The 25,833-nt window shown below is 31.6% G+C and overlaps 3 protein-coding genes across 10 annotated transcripts; 1 reads left to right on the top strand and 2 right to left on the bottom strand.

The window, feature by feature from the left end:
- The first annotated feature begins 98 nt into the window (after positions 1–98).
- Positions 99–6,523, top strand: LOC114178537. Of its 8 annotated transcripts, none has more exons than XM_028064511.1 (9): positions 109–396; positions 496–551; positions 830–945; positions 1,091–1,270; positions 2,114–2,191; positions 2,286–2,485; positions 2,606–3,021; positions 3,834–4,018; positions 6,040–6,523. In XM_028064511.1, exons 3-9 carry the CDS (start codon positions 858–860, stop codon positions 6,405–6,407), a joined length of 1,515 nt encoding a protein of 504 aa, XP_027920312.1. In that variant the 5' UTR covers positions 109–396; positions 496–551; positions 830–857; the 3' UTR covers positions 6,408–6,523. The 8 variants fall into 8 exon arrangements, with proteins under 8 accessions (XP_027920311.1, XP_027920314.1, XP_027920312.1 ...); XM_028064512.1 differs by having other exon boundaries at positions 496–575; XM_028064514.1 differs by having other exon boundaries at positions 110–396; positions 830–936; positions 6,040–6,407.
- Positions 6,524–8,198: 1,675 nt separating this feature from the next.
- Positions 8,199–13,139, bottom strand: LOC114178868. Its single transcript, XM_028064991.1, has 2 exons — positions 12,983–13,139; positions 8,199–9,598 (listed from the first exon to the last, which is right to left on the bottom strand). Exon 2 carries the CDS (start codon positions 9,561–9,563, stop codon positions 8,337–8,339), a length of 1,227 nt encoding a protein of 408 aa, XP_027920792.1. The 5' UTR covers positions 9,564–9,598; positions 12,983–13,139; the 3' UTR covers positions 8,199–8,336.
- A 6,511-nt stretch (positions 13,140–19,650) lies between these two features.
- LOC114175657 (IQ domain-containing protein IQM2) lies at positions 19,651–23,155 on the bottom strand. Its single transcript, XM_028060431.1, has 9 exons — positions 22,930–23,155; positions 21,765–22,287; positions 21,566–21,680; positions 21,404–21,469; positions 21,206–21,294; positions 21,037–21,124; positions 20,694–20,933; positions 20,484–20,585; positions 19,651–20,376 (listed from the first exon to the last, which is right to left on the bottom strand). The coding sequence occupies exons 2-9, from the start codon at positions 22,241–22,243 to the stop codon at positions 19,651–19,653; spliced, it is 1,905 nt and encodes a 634-aa protein (XP_027916232.1). The 5' UTR covers positions 22,244–22,287; positions 22,930–23,155.
- Between the last annotated feature and the right edge of the window lie 2,678 nt (positions 23,156–25,833).

Below are 25,833 nucleotides of genomic sequence, written 5' to 3'. Positions count from 1 at the left end.
ATTTAAATAATATCTAATTTTTAAAACTAAAATATTTAAAAAATAAATAAATTAAAAAATATTAAGTAAATATTCTGGTGCCCTCACCCAACCCTCTTATTTTGGTTTCCTCAATCAATTCACAGTTAAAGGGGAAAACATTAAAGCTGAAAAAAGCAAGAGATTATGAAGCTTCAATGTTCTTATGATGACCCAGATGAGTGTTGAGGAGAAAACAAAGGATAGATAGAGGGAGATCTGTTTCAGTTTGAAACTTCAACATCTCTTCATTACATTTTAGTTTCACTTCACCTTCTTTCTTTTTGGAAGCAATCCAACACAACATAACACTTTTCACACAGATCTGTTTCTTCTTGTCACTGTCAACAAAACCATCTCTTCGTTCACCACTGCCAGGTACCGATTTGTTCTGCTTTTCCTCCATTGCTTCATTCACAATTGACACCTGATAGTGATGCCTCAACTCGTTGCTCCTTTTCCCATTATTTTTTGCAGCTATATGCATCCACACCCTTCTCACCGACACCACCCCTTCTCCATATCCACTCATTGTACTAATCTTAATCTCCTTTTCGGTCCTGCCCTCTTCTTTTTCTCCCTTTAGATCCCTCTTTTTTCTCTTAAAGTTTTGTTTTTGGAAGTTATTCTGATTGAATATTTTCTAGGAGTTGATGGGGTATCAGTTGCTGTGTGGATCAGTTTCCCTTTTTCGTTCTCAATTTAGTTGTTGTAACTTTGGGCATCTTATTTGCCTTTTAGTCTCATGGGTTATGAAAAAAATATCATCTTTTTTATTCTAATCTTCCTTATTTTTGTTATACAATGGCAGGGATGATAACTTAAAGAAAGAATTAGATATGGAGGGTGATCTTAAAAGGACTCGATCTCTGCGCCTAAGTCGTAGAGGAGACCGAAGTAATCAAATTCCTGCTAAAGGTGAGGAAGGTTTGTTATAAACTGTTTCGGTTCTTTTATCTGTTGAGGAATCGTTCCCTTGTTCTTTTTGTTTATCTATTAGGTGATATTACAGTGTGGGAAACAGGCTCTTCGGCACTGACAAATAAACTGTGTTTGTTTGTTGGTGATGCAGATGTTGATGTGAGTTTATTTTCTTCGGGGAGGGTATCTCAAGATTACCCCATGAAGATTGTTTGGAAGAAAGGGTTTGTTCGATTGGTTCTTGTTGTCGGGATCTTGTGGATGTTATTAATTCTTCTTGCATTATTATTTCATATATGGTCATGCCAAACTTCTGTCTCCTTTTTATCAGGTTAGTAAAGTTTATATTACATTTGGTTACTTCTTGTGAATCTTCTCAAGTTTATCTTTCTTTCTTTGGTGAATATGTTTTTCTCTTATTGATAACTCTTCTTAATTGTAATAACACAGACTCTTCATCTATCTAACTATTCTTAATGTGATATTTTGGGAGTTGGGTAGAAGGGAGTAAATCACATCATTTTATATTTTAACTTGACTTTTGTAGCTGTCTATCTGTTAATTTATTGGTTCCTTGGACTAGAAAAACAACAGGTAAAGAACGTTTCTTGCCATTTATTGTAATGGCATTTAAAAGAAACGGTTTGCAAATTCATTTTTCAATGTATATAAGGCTAAGTTTTATGTCTCTTTCTCTCTCATATCCGTTAGTTCTACTAGTAGCATAACTTTTTTGCAGACAATGGACTTTGAAGGTTAGGAACACTCTTATTTCTAGTTGAAGATCAGAATAGTATATGTATCTAGGTACAGAAAGTGAATTTAATGTGATGTTGTCTTGTTATGTTTGCCTATCTTTGATGGTATTTTATATTTTCTAAGGGGAAGCAGAGCTGCACTTGTCTTATATTTTATTTTATGTATATTGAGATAGTTCAAACTCACTTTGGAAACACAAATATCTTAAATTTGGTTGGTGAGTTTGGGTGCAAATTTGCCATGAGTAGAAATGAAGGATGATAATTTAATGGGAGGTTCTGTTAGGTTATTAAAAGGTACACTTCAAGGAATGCTTGTATAGTATAAATATTCATTGTCTTTTCTTTTTTTTCAAAATTTTCAACATCATGATAACATTTCTGAATACTATATCAATTTTCTGCTTAACCTGCAGCTATGTGTAACAGAGATAGCAAGGTTTATACCATGTTAGACACTATGGGGCTTGTATCAAGAGATTCAAAACCTCACAGTAAGATTTTAACAGTTTTGTCCCCATCCCTTCTTTTTGGTCTTCACCAAGTGGTAATTATGTGTTTGATATTGGTCCTACCTATATTCACTAGGATGTCCGATTCCTCTTTCCAATAACCCTGATAGAATAAATATCCCAACTAGAAGAACTCCCAACGAAATTGTCAAAAATTTGTCATATGTTATGGAAGATGAGTTTCCAAGTAATGGAGATCTATCATCTCCTTTGTTTGGAGGCCATCCAAGTTGGAAACAAAGGGAGGAAAGTTTCAAACTAAAGTCAAATATGAAGGTAAATTAATTAGCATCATATGATCAAGTTCATTTTAGTTGCCGGTTTTGTAAGATTATGTCGTATTTGGCTTGTTGCCCAATTAACGATTCGTATTTTCCCATGTACTCTGCCCACTAGGTGCATTGTGGATTTATCCGAGGTGGTGGTGCTGAAATGGAGCTTGCGGACAAAAAATATGTAAAGAAATGCAAATTTGTTGTTGCATCTGGCATCTTTGATGGCTATGATTTACCGCACGAACCATCAAATATAAGTTTCAGTTCAAAGAAGCTTTTTTGCTTTCTTATGGTAGTGGATGAGGTATCTCTGAAATTCATGAGGGAAAATGGTACTGTCAAAGAAGACAGTGCTGGTGGAAAATGGGTGGGAATATGGCGGATTATTCCTCTTAAGCATCCTCCCTATGATGAACCAAGAAGGAATGGGAAGGTTCCTAAAATATTAACCCACAGGTTGTTCCCTGAAGCGCAGTATAGTATTTGGATTGATGGCAAAATGGAGTTGATAGTTGATCCATTGCTAATCCTCGAGAGGTACTTATATCTATTTAAATACTTTATGCCAAGTTTTTTCTGATGAGAGTACCATTTTAAATTTGTTTTTCCTGAAAAAACATTTAAACTTTTATTCTTTGTTTAGGAAGAGATCTTAGAAGGATAAAAGGGGCTTGGGGAGGAGGCATTTTATATTTAATTTGATACATTTCTCGTGCTTATCATAAAAACCTTAATGGATGTCTTTTGTGTTCCCATTTTACTCTTACTTGGACTTTTACATTTTGGAATGAAGAAGTTGATACATTATAGATACAGAACATTGGTTTGGTAGGGACTTGCTTGTGATGTGTTTGTAGATTTGCTTTTGGGATAACTATTTGATTGAATCATGAAATTAGGCTTTGTTCATCGCCCCTTGTGATTTAGTTTGACACTAACCTCCTCCTTCCTCTCTTCTAAAACAAATAAACAGTGGTTACTTGAAACTGATAAAAATAGTGCATTTTAGCAGAATGGATACCTTTTTTGTTATTCCTGTAGTTATCTGGGTTATGTTTATTTGCAATTGATGCTATGATACCTGTGTTGTATAAAAGCATATGTAGTTCCTTTCGAAAGCTAATTTGCTATGATATTTGTCTCCAATATATAAACCTGGGGATAACTTAGATTGAGAACATCTATTTCGACCAACAGAAGACAATAAAATTATTGGCATAAATTTTCCCATTGTAGCTTCATGTTAAGAGCTTACTGTTGCAATGTTGATAAACTGCTGACCATATTTGTGCATGCTTTTCTGTGACTGGAGGTGATGCTAACCTTGTAAGATTATATTAACTGTGTAGATACCTGTGGCGAGGGAAGCATACATTTGCCATTGCTCAACACAAGCATCACCGTAGCATATATGAGGAGGCTGATGCAAACAAGAGGCGAAAGCGATATGCTCGACCCCTTATTGATCTCCACATGAAAATCTACTATTATGAGGGAATGAAACCATGGAGTTCAAAGAAAAAGATCATTAGTGGTAAGATAGGAAACACGACCTTCTGGTTTTGTTTTTTATTTCTACTGTTTGATTTCAATCATTTTGGTAAGAGTAAACAGTATCACTTTTATCCTTACACATTGTTTTGTCGCCTTTATCTTAATTTTCTAAATTTGTTCTAATTTACTTCTATACAATAGCATTGATGACAACCATAGCCTTATTTCAATAGTCCAGGTTGACTGCACGGATTACATGTCACCATTGGGTTCAATGATGTTATTTTCACCATAAGATCCTTTTCAATAATTTTTGTCAATGTCCTGCTTGGTCTTCTCCTTTTTACATGACTAAAATTTATGTGATTTACTCACCTTACTGCATCGGTGCCTCTAGTTTTCTTTTTTGCTCATAACCAAATCATAATAGTTTTTATGTCGTCTTATTATTGGAAGGTCTTGCACCAAAATTTTCTTGTTTAGAATTGTTCCATACCATCTCGTTCTTGTATGACATTTATCTTATCATTCTTGTTTATTGTGCTCATCTTCTTGTTGTCCTGCTGAAGTCCAACATTCACACAGTTGGTTGAACAGCAACATTATAAAAAATTTCTTCTCAGCTTGATTGGTACTTTGCATGAAAAATAACCTCCAATGTCTTTTAGTTTTAACCCTCCTACATGGATCAATGGTGTCACATCTTCATTTTAATTTCTTCTCATTTTTTAACATTGATCCCAGACAGTTAAACTTCGAAACTTATGGTATGATAACTTCAACTTTTACATTAAAGTCATTTTCTTGTTGTCTCGTTAAAAATGCAATGCATATATATTATGGCTTATTCTTGTATAAACAAAAATCTTTGACCGTAACGTTTGTCTTTGTTTAGGTTTATTTTCTATACTTGATTCTACAATAAAAACTATATCATCAACAAAAAGCATATATTTAGGGACAATCTTTTAGTTGTCCCGGAGAAGCATATCCAAAAAACTAGGTTAAACAAGGAATCAAAAATGTATACCTGTCCTTATGAAATTCTTAGTCTTACCTTTAAAAGTTCTCACATTAGTAGTTGTCTCACCATACTGCCTTATATAGCCTGGATATAATCTATGCAAACATACTCCTTTACCAAAGCTTTTCTAGTCTCTTCTCAGTTAGTGAGTCAAATAATTTTTTGTTCTCCATTATGTTCACCCTCTTAATGGTTTCTTTGCTATAGTTGGTTAAATTTTGTTTGATATCTTTGATTTCTAATCTTTCACGTTGCAAAGAAATCATTGCCCATTATTGAAAACTTTTAGAAATATTTTTCTATTTCTCTATCACATCTTGATCTATAACCAAAACTTTTCTGTTTTCATGCATAATATTTCTTACTTGGTATAATATTTGATTTTCTTACTCAACTTTCCATGTCTCATCTAGCCTTCTGATACTTTGCCCAAATTTCTGCGTTATTTACCCCATGCAAGACCTTAAGACACTCCATTCCATTTTGTTTCTTACCTTTTCTTGAATAGTTTTATTCAACCACCCACATTACTTAGCCCAGTCCAAAACCTTTTTGATTCATCCAAAACAAGACAACTTTATCAACCTTTCTAACCTTTGTTGACATGTCTTGTGATTCCGAATTTTTTTTCTCCTATAGTTTCTCCATAGAAGTTAATTGTTTATCACCTTTATGCTACCACCACTTGATTATTGGATTTGTAACATTTTAGTTGGCCCCTGAAACAAACATCAAGGTTCAAGATCCTATGTTGTGTATAGCAAGATTCTTCCAGAATTACCTTGCAATCATTGTAAACTCTTATAAGAGCTCCTTGTAGAGAAAGAAATCAATGTGCCAATTGACAGAAGAATCCTGTCAACAAATAGCTTGTAAGGTTAAAAAATGAAACGTATGGAAAAGTAATTTTATCTCTAGTTCTCTGATGACTTCACTGATCTGTATGATATGCAAACGTTGTAGTTTATGTTTACTTGGTAAATTGTTAGAAATAGTGTAATGTAAAATTTGAAAATTATGATATGATAATGTTTCAGATGTACCAGAGGGAGCCATTATCATTCGGGAACACACTGCCATGAGTAACTTGTTTAGCTGTTTGTGGTTCAATGAGGTTCACCTCTTCACACCAAGAGATCAACTTAGTTTTGGCTATGTTGCATACAGATTGGGGGAATCATTCAAATATTTCATGTTTCCTAACTGTGAATACAATTCACTGTTTGTGTTGCACCCTCACACGAGAGAGCACTCTTCTCCCATAGAATGGGTTAAAGACTTTAGTAAACTAAGGGATAGCAGTTTAAGAGAAAGTAGGGGAGGGCTAGGCTTGTTTACCCCTTATCCTGGGGATCTTGATTCTGTTGTTCTGCCAAATGTAACAAGAACATCAAAAGCAGGCTGATTTTTTGTTTATTGTTTTAACATATATTCATTTTGTTTTGTATCTTTTTTCTCAAGAATTTCTTCATGTTTATTTTGCTTAATCTTAATGAGAGTAAGATAAAGCTCTTCAATTTTTTTTAGTTGTAAAGTAAGCGCCTTCTTATAGGTCTAGTTGAGGAAACCCTAACATAAATAATTGTATGAGAGAAAATAAGGGAGAATGGTATTATGTATAAATTAATCTCAATTTTTAAATAAGTTAATTTCAATTGCTCTTTTTACTGTTATCATTTAATAGGGGTCTGTAGACACTAGCAATTTTATAGTTACCAATGAAGAAAGGTAGAGGGAAAAGACAAAACTAAAATGTTGAGAGTCTATGTGTTTCTGTGGGTGTGTCTATCTTTGTGTCTTTATATCTTCGTTTTTGTTAGCATGAAAATTTAAATCTGTGCAATTTAAATTCGTAACATTTTAAATTCTTTAAAATTTACTTTTTAACATCTAAAAAGTGCCAGCTCATTGATGTTGTCCTACACTAACAATTTGTTGGAGTGAACTAAATTTAAGTTATCTTTCATAAATATTAGTGAAAACTAAGTTAGAAAAACTTCATAACTATATTTCTTGTATAAAAATTGAAAAGATCCAATTTCACCAAGGTTAAAAAAACTTGTTAAAATATTAAACAATTTTTTTTTAATCAAGAGTGTATCCACATCAAATAATCCTCTATTTTTTATGATTTTTTCAGAGAGAAAAAGGAGGATTTCAATATTTCTATAATTTATTTCATGCTGTTATAATGATAATAATGTAATATAACGAGGGACTCGTTTGTTTCTATTAACAAAAAAAAGAAAAATCAAATGACACCAAAGACGTTTTATGTTATTGTCTAGAAATAACACATTGTGTGATTGTGTGGCGCATACTAAATTTATTTGATTACTTTAAATTTGGTTGACTACGTAATTCCAAAAACACAATTGAATGTTCAACATTAATTAACTCATCTGATATATTGATTAGAAAATTTACATCTCTAAAATTTTGATATATTAAGTATTTAGAAAGGCATGTAATGGAATAAAGAAATGAATAACTATACCTATTAAGAGTTTTAATATAAATGTTCGTTTCACTTTAGTTGGCTAAACATTATCAAAGAAAAACACGTAAATTAGGGTAACTGAAATTTAATTTAATTCTTTTAGACAGAACATTTTAATTACCATTAATAATTCAGAAATGTGAATGAAATGTTAAAATTATAGAAGATGACATCAGTCAAGAAATTAGCGAATGCATACATGGATTTGTAACCTTCGAAATTTGGTAAAAATTCACTTGTTGAACAAACGATGAATGGTATTGAAAAACAAAAGCAGTTTCAAACCACCCACTTATCATAAGGTGAGAGTTCTTCTATGAAAAAAATAATTGAAAACTTCCCGAAAGAAAGTTCAGAAAAATATGAGTGAATAATAGTTATGATATTCCATTTTCACTATTGACATATGATTGTAACAATTAAAGTGAAAATATTTTCTTAAAACCCATTGAGCTGAAACAAATGATGCAATTGTAGGTTTTTCAAGCAAATGTTGGTATTATTGGACGAGACATCACATGCCAGATGTGACAAATGATGCTACTATAAACTGTGGTAATAAGACAAGTGTCAGAAGAGAATTAAATTATGTTGGTATCTAGAATTTAGAATGATAGTTGAGGGGCAAGATAATATCTAGAATTTAGATGAATATTTTGTAACTGCTATCGATCTAGTTTAAGCATACCCGAACCCTAAAGTGAAATAAAAGGATTTCATTGAAGCAAATATCATCTAATAAAAGGAGTTTAATGATAGATGAGGTATCTCCATGAGCATATGGATAGCAGAAGTAAATATTTATATGAAAGAGAGTTTGGTATGTATTGGCACTCATCGTTGGTAGTAGTTGTTGGTGGACCATCTTTGATCACGCCAACGTAATTGACGACCTGGGATCCTTGCAGATGAAGAAATGTCGGTCTGGGGATTAGTCTGAGCACCTTGTGAGGTCCGAGGCATCCTTGTTGAAGATGTGACCTCTGCGCTGAGGTCTCTATAAAACTGATGATCGTCACGAGGTGTTCTTAAAGATGATAAATTTGTCCTCCATCTTGCAGTTCGATTAGCCTCTGCCTCCAGATCACGGGATGATAGAATAGGAAAATTGGTTCTCACCCTACTACTACTACTCCTAGCAATTCTCTCCAGTTGATGCACTGAAGGTAAATTGGATCTCCATCTAGCTGATTGATTTGCCTGTGTATGATTTGATACCCTGTGCGTTATTCCAGACCTTCTGTCATACAATGGCACTCTGTGTCTGGAATTAGACAAGGAACTAGCCATTCGGCTAACATCTTCAATCGAGATGAAGATTTCATACAAGAATGAGGACATCAAATCAGCAAGACCACCCGTCAAAATGGCGTTTCTATTGTATTCAGCACCAGAACTTGAATGGATAGAGCTAAAAAGATCTTCCAAGCTCCTTTCTTGTTCCATCCTTAACCAATCGCACTGACGCGAGGGATCCACGTCTGATGGCCGAACAGAAGGATGCTCAGACCTAGCATGCTTTCTGAGTTCTGGGTATGTCCCCTGGAATTCACATGTTTCAGAAGAACAACTCCTTGGTTTTGAATTCATATAGCTTCGAGCAGGCTCCAAAAGCATATATCCATATATTTCTCCTCGGCAAAGAGGACAAGTGAGCTTTGGTTTTAACTGGCTCCCAAGATGAGATGGGTGCCCAGGCTCTGGCTGAACTTCTCTATCATGAGATACTCTGCTTGTGGCAGGAATTTCTTCCAGTACTTCTGAGGAGAGATGAGAAGCAAATGACTTGCAAAACTGGTCAAGGCAGTTGGAGTGGCGGTAACTGGTATTGCACATATAAGGACGGCAGCCCTTCTCGTGGGAAGAACATTTCAAAAGAACACCATTATGAGGGGGTTCCATGCAAATAGGACATCTAGCTTCCTCCCATTCCTTCATTTCATCAACTGATCCGGACAAATTCGTAGGCTTACGCATCTCAATGTTTCTGGAGGTGGATGGGTAAGGAAATGATCGATTGCAATCAGTAGATGGGGACTTCACTCTTCTAACTTTTGGCATTTTGAAATTCAAGATGCAGTAGCTAAACACAAGATCTGTAACAATTCAAACAATCAAAAAGTAAATGGATTACGTAAAGAAATACCAATTGTAATTGAATAATTAAAGCATAACAAGCTCTTTATTTTTAAAAGATCCATTCTTCACATCAATAGAATTCTCTTCCTCTCATCCAACCACTATTTATTTACGAAATTGATTCTTATTCACAAATATTAAGATTTTGAAGATTGCATCCATTTACATAATTAGTTGGAACTAGAAAAGGTGCAAATTGACACCAGCAATGACTACTGACCAATGACCATTGATCTAAAACAATAGTATATGGTGGCATCGTGTATCTGTTTCATTAAAATATCACTTCATAATCAAATCTATTTTGTAAACACACTAAGAAAGGATACCATGCTTGTCACTGACAACATAAAAGACAATCATAACATTTTAAAATTTCAGAATATTGACTCCTGCTGCCCAAAATGTCAGTTGTTTCAGATGTTCTTCAGGAGAAAGACAAAAACTTAGTGGAGTTTGATACGACATAAATTAAGCAAAAAGTCAAATGCATAAAATTTTATAAATTTTAAAGAAATGAGAAGGTACAGAAAACATCAGATGATATCGGCACAATTGAGTTTTCCAGTAAATCCCATGGATAAAAAGGTTAAATAAAACTCTTCATTTTTCTTATCAATATTAATGCAACATTAGACATTGAGAAGCTGTACATGCACACAACTCCGTCATATTTCACAAACACGAATGAATAGCATATAATAAATACTTGATCCGAAAAATTATACCAGGGAGCTTGTATTAACAACAATTACAAACTAACTAAAACAGACTAAAGAACTTCATTTTTGTTAATAAATACTTAATATAGAAGAGCACTGTGTCACCTGAAGCAGAAACATAAGCCTAAAAAACCATAGATCCACAGGGAAAAAACCATTCACGTTCCAGCATCCCGCCCATAAACTATTTTTCCGAGGAAAGAAGGATAAGTTCAAACTTTTCCTAAAATTTCAAAGTGCACTTAGGTATCCTAAAATTTGATATGTACTAAAGATATCTACTGCTACTGCATGTCTCCGAAAAAAGCCTCAAAACTTAATTTCACAAGGTATGCAGAACAATAGATATTTTCTGTGGGTAATATTGAAGTGAGAATCAAAAGAAGAAAACCAAAGCTTAAGAACTAGTGGCTTTGCAATAGATGAATTGGTATGACAACATACGTAGACAGCAACAAGCAGCTTTCATTTTTCTCATGGCAAAAAACAATATACCCAAGACAAAAGAAAAATAAAGACCATTGTTTATTACATAAAAAAGACAAACAACACTCAGCATTCTTCTAAAACAATTCAGCATACCCCTATATAAAACTATTATTTGATATACTATAATGGCTTCATCTAGTTATTGATCTATCATGGCAAAAGCAGGAAAAAAAGGGAGGAAAGAGCTATCATCACCATCCAAAAACAAGGCTGCAGAACTAAACAAATGTTGGAAATTCAAGAGTTTATTTGAAGTCCAACGTAGGTTAAGAATGGGTTCGATGATAATTGCTAGAAGTGGGTTTAAGCCTAACTCAACCCCACAAAACCGGCTTGTAAGGTGAGAATTGCACCCACTTATATATTGTGAATTGGTCTTATCTCTAGTCGATGTAGGACTTTCAACACACCCCCTCATGCCAAGGTGTGCGTGAGACTAGAAATGAATGGGTGCTCCATTAGCGGCCCGACATCAGGTGGAACAGAATGTTCAAGAAAGCTCGCTAGGATAGGCTTTAACCGGGCTTTGATACCATGTTAGAAGTGGATTTAAGCCAGTTTTGTGGGGTTAAGTTAGGCTTAAACCCACTTCTAACAATAATATAAGAAAACAGACCCCTATACCCAATTCCTTAATGTTTTGGGTGAAGAGTGGGTGTCATTTCATGTTCAGTCCTGTAGTCTATTACTAGGCCCAATGATTACTTTCCAGCTCCCCTGAACCCCAATAATTAACAATTTGGCTGGTTCCCTCTCTTAGATGTTTTTTCCTAGCCTTTACAGCCTTTCGGAATTGCACATACCCAATTCAGAAATATGGTTTATTAAGAGGCATAATTTTATTGTGACTTTAAATTTGGTAGAAGCTTGAGTTATAGAGGAACTGGCGTAAAGGAAGTCCAAGGCAGAAAGCACCCAATAGGCACTAGGGACTTTTAATACCTCAAGGCAAGAGGTAACAAAATGTACACACCATACTGAATGAGTTAACAATACAAAAGAAAACAATTTTTTTTTTACTACACAGCGTGATTTTTCACAAAAACTAACAAATCCAGCATAGTAGCATCACAATAGAAACAGAAGAGTATCATGTTCAACTAACAGTGCTCTGATATTCCAGCTAATAAGGGTCCCAAAGACCAACAACCAGTTATTGTTTTAGAATCCTAATTATTTTACCCCTTTATCAAGTTAGACAACTGAGATTCACAGGTTTATATCACTGTAATCCGCAGAACCATTCTAGTGTTGCCTCAATGTCTTGGGCAAGTTTTTTTGGTACTTTTAACTTCAATTAAGAGAATTAAATCTCCTTTATTATTTGATTCTATAAATTCTTCAATTCCCAGCCAACTCAAATATGAAAGTTTGAACTTCTGATTCTGCTTACCCATATAATCATTTTCTTAACTTCACACACTTTAGTCTTCTAACCACCAAAAGTGATAACTCTCTAGGGCCAAATTCTTACTTAGGGACAACAGTACTAACATGCTCCTTACTGGGACCTATCATCTGTTATCCTTACATCCATGTTTTCCATACAATGTATTCTTTAAACATAAGGACATTTTCCAATGTAAAGAGCTTTAGTGTCAGGAACATGAGATTCTTACATCCTCGGTACCAGTTGTACCATTAAGATTATTTGCTGAGAAACCCATGATGAAATTGGAAGTATTAATCCATAAACAAAGAAATTCAATCAACTGGGTTTTATTGCTTGCCTTCTTATCTTTAGATAGTAAATGCCACAGTCAACAAATCAGACTCTAACTCCACCGATAACAATCACAGGAGATACTGAGTAACAGCTTAAAAATCTTATCCTTAACAATGCAGAGCACCTTCCCAAGAAACAGAATTGAACAACAAAGAAATTAAAGAAAATATGCTATAAAACATGTTTCACAATTGCATATCGTGTTGCAATTGAATTGATCCTTAATCAGGCAGATATTTAAACCACAGACAGCATTTGACAACAATTGTTCTAGCATAAAGAATTGAACCAAAGACTGACATCATCTGTGTAGGTATCATCAGAGATGAATAGAAGATCAAAGCAATAAGGAAAATGAATAATATTAATTTGTAGAAGGGGAGAGTAGAAGAGTAAGGGTTAACCTGAAAGAGTCGTGAGGAGAATACAACGATTATAGATCAGGGATTAGCGATGAACAGCAAAATAAAAAGGGGGTTCCTTTCGTTCGGTTTTGAAATTGAAAGTAGAGACCAGAATTTTCCAATTCTTGATTCGATTTAGATGGAGTTTAAAGGTACATTTCTCTAGCTATAAACATATTCAGTTTGGCCTTTTCGTTTGTCGTTATCTTCCTTTATTGTAATAATAAAAATTAATTAAATTTAAGTTTATAAATTTATGTATTACTAGATATTCAAAATTTTCGTATTTTTCAATTAATTTTGTATAATTTAATTTTATATTTTATTAGATAATTTGATTATATATCTTCCTTTTTTTCTTTATATTAAAAAGACCGTGATGTTTTGTTTATTTTGTATTAATCTCAAAATTTAAATTTGATATACTTAATAAAAAAATTAAACATCACAAATTCGATTTTAAAAAATATTAAATACTGAATACCAAATAAAGAACAAATTTGATATCAACTAAATTAAAAATTCATAAATTTATAAAAATTTTAAAGTTTAATTAATCCCAATAATAATAATAATAATATCGATATTTTATATCTTATAACCAATGGTATTTTTTCATGAATCACACTATCTTATCTTATAATATTGTAATACTATCACAATCTTATAAAAGAAAAATAAAATCTACTTAAAAAAATTCTGTCAGAATTTTATTACTGGTATAAATATACGTTTACTTACATAAATCATGAAATACAACAATTAAAAACGATAAAAGAATGTAATTGATAAGTGCATTTTGAAAAGAAAAAAAAAAAACTGAATCTATTTATGAATTTTCATTTGGTGGAATAATTGGTGCCAGAATCTATTCGTCTTGATTTTTACGGACTAATTGATAAAATTTTGATAGATTCAATCTAACCAAAATTATAAAATAATAATATTAATAATAATAAAATTATTAGTTAATTATTTTATTAAAAATTATATTTTAAAATGCTAAATTATTTAACTCTTTAAATTTTGAATAATTTGAATAATGTAACTAATTTAAAAAATGTTATAAAATTACAAATTTTGATAAGAAAAAGTAAATTTAAAACTTGTGATTCAATTAATTGACCCAACTCAATTCATGGAAGTTAGTTGAACGAGTCAAAAGAAAAAAAAAATCCAATTCCACCTAAAAGGGGTGAGATATATATATTTTTTGTTTAAAGAACAATAATTCCGTATACACCTTTATATATTTTATGAAAAATATCTATTTAAAAAAAATTAGGTAATGTGGCATACAAATCAATTTAATATTTTATAATGACATTACATGTTAACTTTTTTTATAATGATAAAAAATAATAAAATAATAATAATTTAATTATTATAATTTTAAAATTAAATATAAATAATTTTTATAATTTTATTGTAACTCATTTTTATTTATTGTGTAGATAATTTATAACTAAAAAAGTAGTCAAGTTTAAAACAATAGTTAAGTAAGAGAATAAAAAATAGTTAAATTTTAAAAAAAAATATAAAGAAATTAATAAAATAATCATGTTAGTTTAAAAAATAAAATTTTATGTAAAAGATAAAATTTTAAAAAAAAATGTAATAAACAATTCTTTTAAATTAGAAAAGACAAATGTTTTGAATTCGAAAATATATTTCTCATTTCCTCCCCTAAAATAGAACAAACATAATTTTTTTAGTGGTTCGTTATTGTAGTTTAACACATATTTAAAAATTAAATTAAAAAAATATTATAAATAACTACAAACATTAAATTCAAAGAAAAAATTTAACATTTTTATAAATAAAATATTAATATAACAAATTATCTCAACTTGCCGTGTATTACTGTGGTGAAAATGACTATTGATGATTAAAATTTAAATCTTTTAAAGAAATCTAAAGTTAAAGATATACTTAAATATCATTCCATTATAATATAAAGTATAAATATTAATTAAATTTTCCAAAATTAACAAATAATAAATTTGTAATATATGAATTTAACCTATTCACAATGAATTATTACAATTTAGGTATTAAGCAATAAACAAACGTATAAACCTATTTACACTCCTCTTTGAAATTCAAGATAGTTTTTTCAAAATATATATAATTTTTTTCAAATAAATAGAATATCTATACAGTACAAAAACTATATATTTATGCAACAATTATATATAATTGTCCATTAATAATAGGCTCATGCTTCTCAACTCTCCTACCTACATTCTCTTATCCTCACATATAATTAGGAATGTCAAAAATATTCGTACCAACGGGTATCCGCGAATAAAACCCGCAATAGGTAAGAAATGAATATTAAAAATGGATACCAATTATCCACGGTACGGGTATTTTTTATACCCGCATGTTAATGGGACATGTACAGGTATCATGGTATCCGTATCCGTGGATACCCATACCCGCTAAACTTTAATTCAAAAAAATACCCTTATATATATATATATATATATATATATATATATATATATATATATATATATATATATATATATATTAGTAAAAAACATTTTGATCTAATATTTTCTAAGTTGCACATCTTATCTTCTTCTGTCTTCATTCTTCGAGCTTCAAGTATTCCTTGACATTCTTCTCTTTCCCTTCTTTGAAATTGGGCATATACATCAAATCTTATATAGACAGTAACGTTTATGGTGTGCTTGTTGTGAAATGATGGAATCAAAATAAGAATATTTGGCACGTGACAGTTGGGGTTTATTATTTGATTATTTTTTAGGAATCAATCGCGGAAAGTGGGCAGATTTATCAAAACATTAATTAAAAAATTTTCATTGTGTTGAACTTCATTTTATATTTATTTTTATAATTATTTGGACTTGTATGGACTTGAGTTTGTTTGAACTTTATTTAAAATTTATGACAGTGATGTATTTTATTTTATTTTATTTGAATTTATGATAAAATATTTATTTTTAAATAATTTTGTAAATATTCGCGAGTACTCGTGGATATTCGCGGATATGAAAAAATTAGACGGGTACCCGCATAACGGATACCCGACCGATATGGGTACGGATACGAGGCAGATATTTATCCAACGGGTAGGGTACGGGAGAGCTATTACCCGTACCCTATACGCCCCATTGACATCCCTACATATAACATACGATCATCGCAAGTAGATAGACCACAAACAAACACAAAAAACAAATTTTAAAATTTTAGACCTTATATGTATCACTCATGAACCACACATTACATTCAATAAACCAAAATCTAAAAAATATCACAAATGCAAAGATCCTCATAACTTTTATACACCAATATACATCTGACACAACTTCCGAAGACTTAGAGCGTATTGAGTAACATTTGATATCATGCATATGTCATACTCACCTGTACCTCTCAAGGGTTATAGATATATCATGATAGGGCTACATCTTCCACCAACGAGTATGACATGATAAATCCCGCATCTATAAGATTTGACCCTCTTTACCAATTTTACAAATGAAGACCTTTTTCAACTCTCACACTAAATATCTTCTTCTACATGAGTCCAATACACTCCACACATCACCAAAGACAGTAGTATTCTCACCCTAGGAATCATTGTCTCTCATTCCACATCATTAATATCAAGCATTAGAACCAAAAACATATAAATTTGTTTAGTGAAGGTAGACTCGCTTAACGACCAACCTCCATTGCCTCTTTATCAAAACTCAAATTTCACTATCGCTTAATGACTCATTCACTCGCCTAACAACTCAGGCTTTGGGAACTGATTTAAATCAAGCTTGCCTAGCGAGCTCTAACTTGCGCAACAAGTGAAAGGTCTCGATGCTCTTTGTAATCATATTTTTAAGTCTCACTCGGCAGAAGTTTGACTCGTCCAACAAGTTTGCATAAACCAAAAACATAACTCTTCATATCAGATTGTGCCACAAGCTCTAATGGGCATTTTTATCCATATCTCAATAACAATCAGTACTACCTCAATTTAAAATGGACCATTAGCAACCAAGGATACAAAGTCATATATCCATCTTGAGTTCTCACTAATAGTATAACAAATTTACCGCAAGCATGTCCAGTACACAATTACTAAATAAAGCAATTTAAAATCAAACAATCCAATCATTCTATCAAAGATCAACATACACACAATTTAAACAAGGTAAATCAAACGGTACAAAATTAATACTAGTTTCCCTTACTTGGATGGACACTCTTAAACTTAAAAGGTGCTCCACATAGGCTCTATTTACCTCACACAAGTTGCTCTACCTGCACACATAAAACTCTGATCAACAATCAGAACATACCCTTACAATCCTAACCGAACAAAGATTCACCTTGACCTCTTTGACATCACACGCAAGCCCCTACACCCCTCACATGTAACAAATTTACTAGCAAAACTCAAAAGAAAAGCATAAAATTGAACTCACTTAGAACTGTGATGCCAAGAGTCATATAGATGAAGAATAGAGCAAAAAACCTAGAGAGAAGTTAGAAAAAATGTTTAGAAGAAACCTTTTAGAGAAATGGTGGTTATTATAAAATCAAACTCAATTAATAAAAGTTTTATTGATAGTCTAACGCGATAATATAATTAAGTATTTCCTATTATTTTTTTACTATTTTCTAGATTCTTACATAATTTTAGTGCAAGATTTTAAAATATTTTACATTATTTTTCTCTAAGTCCCATAGTACACATAAGACATAAGATGTTTTACCGTAGTTCTTACTCTAAAATTCAATTAACTCTTTTAGAATTTTTTTGTTCAATATTTTCTCAATAGGAGGAGATTTAAAATAAGATTTCCTTTTATCATTTTTTTTCTTTGTGGGTATGTCTTGATTGTGTTAGTTATTTTATAAAAATTTAAATACTAATTTAGTCCTTATTTTTGTAGAATTTATTTAATTTAGTCATAATTCTTTTTCTTATTCAACAAAGTCTCAATTTTCGACATATTTTATCAATTTAATATTAAATAGTTAACAACATAATGAACATGGTGGCCCAATTCGTCCGATGAGTGGGTTGCGTGTTCTGTTGTCTTGTTACCTTCAGGGATAATAGTGTGTGGTGTTAAATTTGTGAAGGAGAGTGTTCTATTGTTCTGTGGGAGTTTGTGAATAGATGGTAATGGAGTTATGATTTTTGTGCGTGTTGTTTATGTGTGATGCAAGTGTTTGGAGAACGTTTGGATTCTGCGTAATGGGGGTTTCGATGATGGTAAATAATGATGAAAATTTGTAATATGATGGAGATGATGGTGGTGAAGCGTGCAGTGATGATAAAAATGTGTAGAGTGGAGGTCATTTAATCATATGTAAATAAAATAATAAGTCATTTAATCGTATATTTATAAGTGTTTATTTATTTATAAATAATAGCGAGCCTTATTTTATTAATTAAACTATAATTATACTTACCTCAGACACGCATATTCAACTTCATATATCTAATTTTAGAAAATCATAAAAAAGTTGAAATTCCAGTAAATGAGTTTTCTGCTTTATTTCTTTTTCTTGCATATCTTTTATGTTTTCAGTAGAAGTTTATTAATCTTTATCTTTCCTCTTATCTGAAACAATATTTTTCAAATAATACTTGTCAAACAGTTCTTCAACTTACGTTTGAAAACGAAACCAAATACTACAATTAGTATTTATTCACTTTTTTTAAAGGCCGTGCTAGAAGTGAGAAAAACTATTGAAAGACAAGTATTGCTATATTTGTAATTTCTCAGAGATTATTCGAAAAAAATATCTTTATGAAATAAATTTAAACTAATTAAGAACATTTTTGCTTAGATAAAGAAATTTTCTTTATTTTCTGTCCACGGAAACTTTTCCATTTACATTTGGGTCTTTTCTTCATGTACCCTCATTATTTCTAACTGTACTCTTATATTTTTTAAAAGATTATTTTATCATTGTTAAGTGACTTATGAATTATTTCAGAACAAACTTTTCATAATTTTTAAAACAGACTTTTTGGAACAAGTTTTTAAAAATAGAATTTTTGAAATAAGATTTTCAGAAGATTATTGGAACAAGCTTCTCAAAATAAATGAAATGCATTTTAGAATAATTTTATTAGGACGTAACTCTTTTTACTCAAGAGTGTAACAACCCGGATGTCACGATTCAATTGTGACCCAACCCACTTAACCTCTTTCATAACAAAATTATTTTTGGAACAAACTACATTTCAGTTTGCACAATTTAAAATACAAGAGTTTATAGTAGTGCAGGTTGAAACTGGAATCATTTTTTGTTTCCAGAAAAACCATTATAGGTTCGTACTTGAAGTCCAAACATGCCTCCAGCAGCACAGCACAACAGCAATTGTGGATTAGACTTAAACTTTTGAGTGAAAAGGATAACATAAAGTTGCACCTTCAAATATTGAAGCCATGAACTTGTTCCATGGTGGAAGATCAAATGTTTCCTTTGTAATGGGAGGATAAATAGATCCCATGATAATTTTACAATTTTGATCCTATGATATAGTATAATAGTACTACTATACATGAGTGAAAAATGAATGCCTGTGTGAATCAATGGAAAGAATAAGAAAAATACAAGTGTTGTTGGTTACCTATGAACTCAAAAAGAATAAAACAATGGAGTCTCCTATTCACTCATGAAGTATGAATAACTGGTATCACTGATGATCCTCTGAACAAAGGGGAGCATTCTGATCTTGAACTATTGTGAAGAGGTTCAATAGCTATGTCCCCACATAAATTTGAAAGACTAGAATTCAACAAAGTGGTGCTTCTAGGAGTAAAAGATGATTTATGGCGGGATCCACTTCTTGGAGAGAGATTAACCTGCTCCAATGCTCGGAACTGAAGCTCACAAGGGTAGTCCCTCACACACCCAATGCGTGGTCCCGCACCAGTTGTCCATTTGCATGATAATTGCTTCCCCAGTTGATATGATTTCATTTCTTTATGTGAATTGATTCTTTTGAGTATGGACTCTGGTGGAATGCTCTCAACATCATCATTATCATCACAAGAGTTTTTCTCTTGTGCTGTTTCTTCATCAACTGAGAGAGATTCCATTTGGAAACCTTCAACCTCTTTCTCTAGTCCTTCAAACACATTACCCCTTTTTGGTATTTCAAGATTGCTAAGTTCTCTTCCAAGAATTTGAAATTGCCTTGGGCTAGGTGTCACCACTGCAGAAGCTGTCTTAGTTTGAATCAAATTGGCCTTCTCTGCTGCAGCTGAGGTTACATTCATGGTATCTTCAATCTCCAGGCCATTCATGTTCTCAGTTAAGTCCTCTTCAGAGGAGTGGCTTCTCAGATGACCACTTCTCACAGAACGTAATTCATCACCCTCGTCAACTGAATCCATCTGCATATATATAACAAAATGAATCTCCTTAGATATTCTCTCACATCTTGTAATCACATTACATAAACTATTACAGCATTGGTTCTGTGTTTTAATATTTTCTATACCTTGACATCCGAAAGGCTAACATTGTTCTCCTGAAGGAATGAAATGAATTCCTTAAAATTTTCTTCTGTCGGTCGATAATGTCCACTGTGTGGCCAAACCGCCTGTTGAAAAGAAACAACAAAATCAGTTTTAACTAAGCAAGTAAAATAGTCATCCATGGTGGTAGGAATCTAGCATAAGATTCATAACTAAGCAAGTAAATTTTATACCTTCAAGACACCATGTTCAACCACTAGTCTTCCAGCAGATGATGTAGCTCCTCCAGCCAAGAAGCTAGAATGCTGAAATGAACCTTTTGATTTCTTTCCAACATACAATGTCTTCGATGTGCTGAGGACAAAAATCCACTTGGCATGTGCATCTTTTCCAGTGGTGTTAAGGAGTTCTCCGGATTGCTTGTAGAAGAACTTTCCATCTTCTACAACAACTTCATATGCCAATCTTTCCATCTGGAACAAAGCAGAATGAAAATGATTAGTAAAAGTTGAAATAAAAGAGTCTCAAGCAAATTTATCTATCAAGAGGTGTTCACATAAATGGAGGAAACCTTACCGGACCCAGATATTTAATGCACTGCTGTTGAAGTTTGAAACGAGGGCACTTCTCAAGATTTACTTCCTTTCCTTCTCCTATATCTAGCCTGCAATTTCAAACAAGATTAGTTTCAAACTCTGGTGACTTAAGATCTATGTTAAGTTGTAACATTTACAAAGAATCTCACCAGTAGAAGAAGGGTTCTCTGCTCTGACACCGAAGCCACTTATCATAATAGAAGTGTAGATTATGTCCATAACGATGGCGTGGGTCAATCTGTTTTTACACATGAAAAACATTTCTGTAAGTAATAATTGATGAATCACTAACAAACCAAACCAAAACATAAGCAGAGAAAGCACTAGAACAGTTATGTTTGACTAACCGCTTCAAGCCAGTGCTGTAAAGCAAGTTTTTGAGCTTTATCATCTTTTGATAACCCTTTTCCAACCTGCAATGACAAAGAAAAGTTTAATCAAGTTCAATCCAGCATGAAAATTTGAACTAAAAGGTTAGAGCATGGTAGTTATTGAAGGTATTAAAGTACCTTGGCAGCTCTAGTTCTGGCTCTAGACCAACGAGAAACTGCAGTCTCGTGTTTCTCAATGTCAAAGAAAGATATGGAGCTGCGCTTGAGTTCAGCAAAATCTAAAAGCTTCCACCTATTCAAAGATTCGACAAAAACATGTTAGAAACACATGGAGTTTTGTGAAAAAGGAAAGATTTTTAGGACAATGAATAAGTACCAGCTTTGTTCAACAAGAATTGCACAATCTGCTAGCTTTCTTCTGGTACGAAAGCTCTTGTACACTTTCTGCAACTTAAGCGCAGCAATGTGTTTGGGGCTGCTTGGATTTAGAAGTGCTGATTGGATGGTTTCCACTTGATTCTCTGACTTGAATGGCAGATCATCATCCATTTCTTTGCTCATTTTGGTAGTCCTTGAGATAGGCATGTTTTCTTCTTTGTCAAATGACAAAGTGTTGGTGGAGATAATGTCATCAATGTCTTTTCTTTTGAAGCTCACTGATGTCTCTATTGTCATCTTTCCAGAACCTACAGATTTCAGAATGGTGGGTTCTAAATCTTCTTTTTTGAAACTAATAGATCGTACTGGAGTCTTGATTTCATCATTGCCAAAGTTGATGGATTTTACAACCACAGAATCTAAGCCATCTTCCACATCATTGTACTTGGCAAATGGACATGAAAAGGATATCCCCATATGACAGCAAAACCAATCTGCAGAAACTTGTGCAATCCGTGGACCTGAAAATAGCAAAGTCGGCATTAAAATACAAGAAGATGCATTTTCCATTTGTCCAAAAAATTTCAGACCGTACTCACATCACAGCCACACAATTCCACCAAGATAAAAAGAACAGAAAACTAAAATTCTTGAGACCCATTTCAAAATGCATTGTTCTTTTTACTATTCTGTGGGCAAGAACAAAAAGCATCAACAAGAACTCATATTTTATGCTGCTACAGAATCATCAGAAACAAAGGATCACGGATCCGCAAAACCCACCAACCAAACTCCCATTTTGAAAGACAAATCACAGGAAACAGTCTCGTATACATGAAAGGAGAACCTCAAACACAGTAAATACAAAACCCATTTCATTCTCCTAAACAGATTCCAAACCAACCAACCAACGCATATCAGGTAACCCAGTTAAAGAATAGCAAGGATCTAAAAACAAAAACTTTCACTAAAACACCAACAATAAAAAAGATTATATTTTTCTTCAAGTTAGTTAGATTGAGCTGAATATCTTTCAAAGAAAAAACATTCAGCAGCGTATTCAATATGCAGAAATGGATATGCAAACCATTCATTCCACAAAAAGAAATACATATTAAAACAGATTCTTAAAAACAAAAGGAAAATGGAGGGTAGTAGAGTACCTGAAGATTCGAAAACCAGGAAGGAGAAAAGAAGAGAATCTGTAATGGGTTGATAAGATGAGAGAATGAATATTAATGAAGAGTGTTGTTGAGTTGAGGAAAATGAGATGTTACATGAAGTGAAATGGTGGTTTTTGAGATGGTGATAGAGGAAAACTGAACTTGGTAGCTAGCTTGAACTTGTTATCAAAGGTAATGGGATCCTTCACTATGAAACACTTAACATATATATATACATGTTAGGAGAAGAAAGAATAAGATGAAGATGAAGAGAGAGACAGTGTTTCCACTTTCCAACCACGTGGAGTCGAACAAGTATACTCAAATTCCTTTTATTTTATTTCCATTTTTCTTTTTCAGATTTTTCTTCCTCACATTATTTTTAGAAGGACTCTGGTTTGTGGCTTCTTTACCAGCACACCCATGACGTGACATGTAACCTTCTTTTAATTTCTTATCCGTTTTAGAAAAATGGGAATTTATTCGTTAATACAAAATTAAATATATGAAATAAAATGATTTGAAAAACTAAGAATTTGATAAAATATTTATATTTATATAATGAAATAAAGCTTGGTGAACGTTTTGTTTCAGTTTCACGCGTACGCGTAACATTGCAATCTTCAAAATATATATTAAAAAATTAGGATAGTCAAATTGATATAATATTGTGGAAAACTAGTTTCGTAAATCTTGGAGTTCAAGTGTCGACCCAATATCTTAAGCAACGTCTCTGTTTTTGATACCTAAAATAAGATAAGTACATTCGAGAAAATAAAAATAAAAATAATCGTGCTTAAGTTTATATTTAACCACGCAAATTACCTTATATAAAAGAATGTGTATTATATTATTATTTCTTAGCTAATGTATACCCGATTAGGGAAAACAAAATTTTTAATTATAAGGGGTCTCTCTTCAGAACATATATAAATTGGTAACCCTAACTATATGGGAGAGATATTTTATTTATAAAATTAAAAAAAAATTATTAAAAATACTAATGAAAAAGAGACACTTTGTGATTTTATATATTCTAAGAAAAACATAATATCAATAATAGTAATTGCATAAAAAAATAATTCATATTGCATAATCATCACTTTTAGTGTTTTAATAGTTTGCTTTTACTTTTAAAATATAACTAAGAGTAAAATAGAAATATCAAGCATATATTATTTTATATATTGTTATAATTTTTTTAATCTTAAAATATAGTTAAGCGTAAAATAGAAATATAAATTGTATACATAAAAAACAAAAAATATCTCTTTTGTATATTATTATGGATTATATCATTACTAATATTTTTAAAAAGAATTTTTGGTTAATTTGATTATTATTAATTTTTGTTAAAGTTAAATAACAATAATAAGTTTATCAAATCATTTACTTCTTAATCTATTTTTTAAAAATACATATTACGACGATTTTCATCCATATAAATAAAGCATAAAATAATTTTGAATTGATTGATTTACATCCTGGTTTTTGGGTTAGGAATGTTTTTTAATGCTTAAAACAAAATTTATGTAAATAGACAATTTACCATGTCTAAAAGTTTATATATGAAGTGTAATAATTAACCTTAGAAATAAAACTTATTAAAGAGAACTAAAAATTAAAACACTCTAACCTTAAGCATATATAATTATAATTAATTTGTTAATTCTGGAAAAAAAATTAAAGTTCTTAAATTCATGAATATGGTGAAATTTCAACAACTTTATAGAGATTAGCAGGAATGAAATATACCAAAATTAAATCAAAGTAATTAATGATGTAATCTGAGTTTTTACAACACCAATGCTAGTAAATACACGACTTTGAAAGTAAAAAAAGAAAAAGAAAAAAAGAAATCGAGTATTGAAAATCTGAGACTCATTTAAAGAGTTGACAAATCTCAACGAAATATTTTGTATATTTGACCAACAACTATAACAAACAGTGTATCTATTTATTTTTCTGGCAGTTTTTACGAGTTTATGTACATTAAAAAGGAAACATATTTACTTAGAATTTTGGTTTGACTTGCTGCTATAAACATTTTTGTATTTTTGTGATCATGTATATCCTCCAAAGAAAATTTCCAAGAAATAACCCTCTTTTTCAAACCCTATCTTGAAGGGGTCATTTTCTTGACAAAGTCTTGAAGTAAAATGCAATCCATGAATTCGAAGTGAGAACCAGATTGACTTTATCAAAATCAACCATTGATTCTAAGGTTTTTAGGTCAATTAGTTTAAGTGTTTGTTTATGATCAACCTTGTCAAACTATCCCAAAGTTAAGATAAACAACCACTACAAAATTGAATCATGAACTTTGTGTCTCCTATGGAGCTCATTGCTGACGATAAGTCTTGCAATTTTTTATGTTAATTGAATAGTCGTTGGAAAAAGATTGTTAATTTGATGTGCAAAGCAAGTAATGAATTTGAAAAATGTGGTGGGGATGTGAAAGGTTGGAAATTTCCTTGTGTTCTTCTTGGGGTGTCTCTAATTGGCTAATTAATAGCAACAAAAAGTGTTTATGGAAGTCCAAATAATGTCTAAGTCATCACACCTATGACCTATATGTTGGTTTTTTTAGTACACAACATATATTAAGTGTAACATGACACAAGTGAATCCGTGTTGAGTGAGATGCTAGTTAACATTTTTATTTTTTTTATTTTTTATATTATATAGAATATTTACATAAAATAATATAACTATAATTGGTAGCAACTTTTATGAAATATTATTTTACAAAAATTTTCTACAAAATTTTGTATGAAAAATATTTTATACAAAATATTTTACAAAATAATTAGTAGTAATTGTTTAAAATTATTTTTCATAATAAAATTTGTAAGTATTTAACGTGAAAAAAAATATGTACTTTTTCAACAGTGTGTTAACCAT

This window comes from Vigna unguiculata, chromosome 3, assembly GCF_004118075.2.
Source record: "Vigna unguiculata cultivar IT97K-499-35 chromosome 3, ASM411807v1, whole genome shotgun sequence".
Classification (NCBI taxonomy): Eukaryota; Viridiplantae; Streptophyta; class Magnoliopsida; order Fabales; family Fabaceae; genus Vigna; species Vigna unguiculata.
The sequence above is the reverse complement of the archived record's forward strand: the minus strand, read 5'-3'. Positions and strand labels throughout refer to the sequence as shown.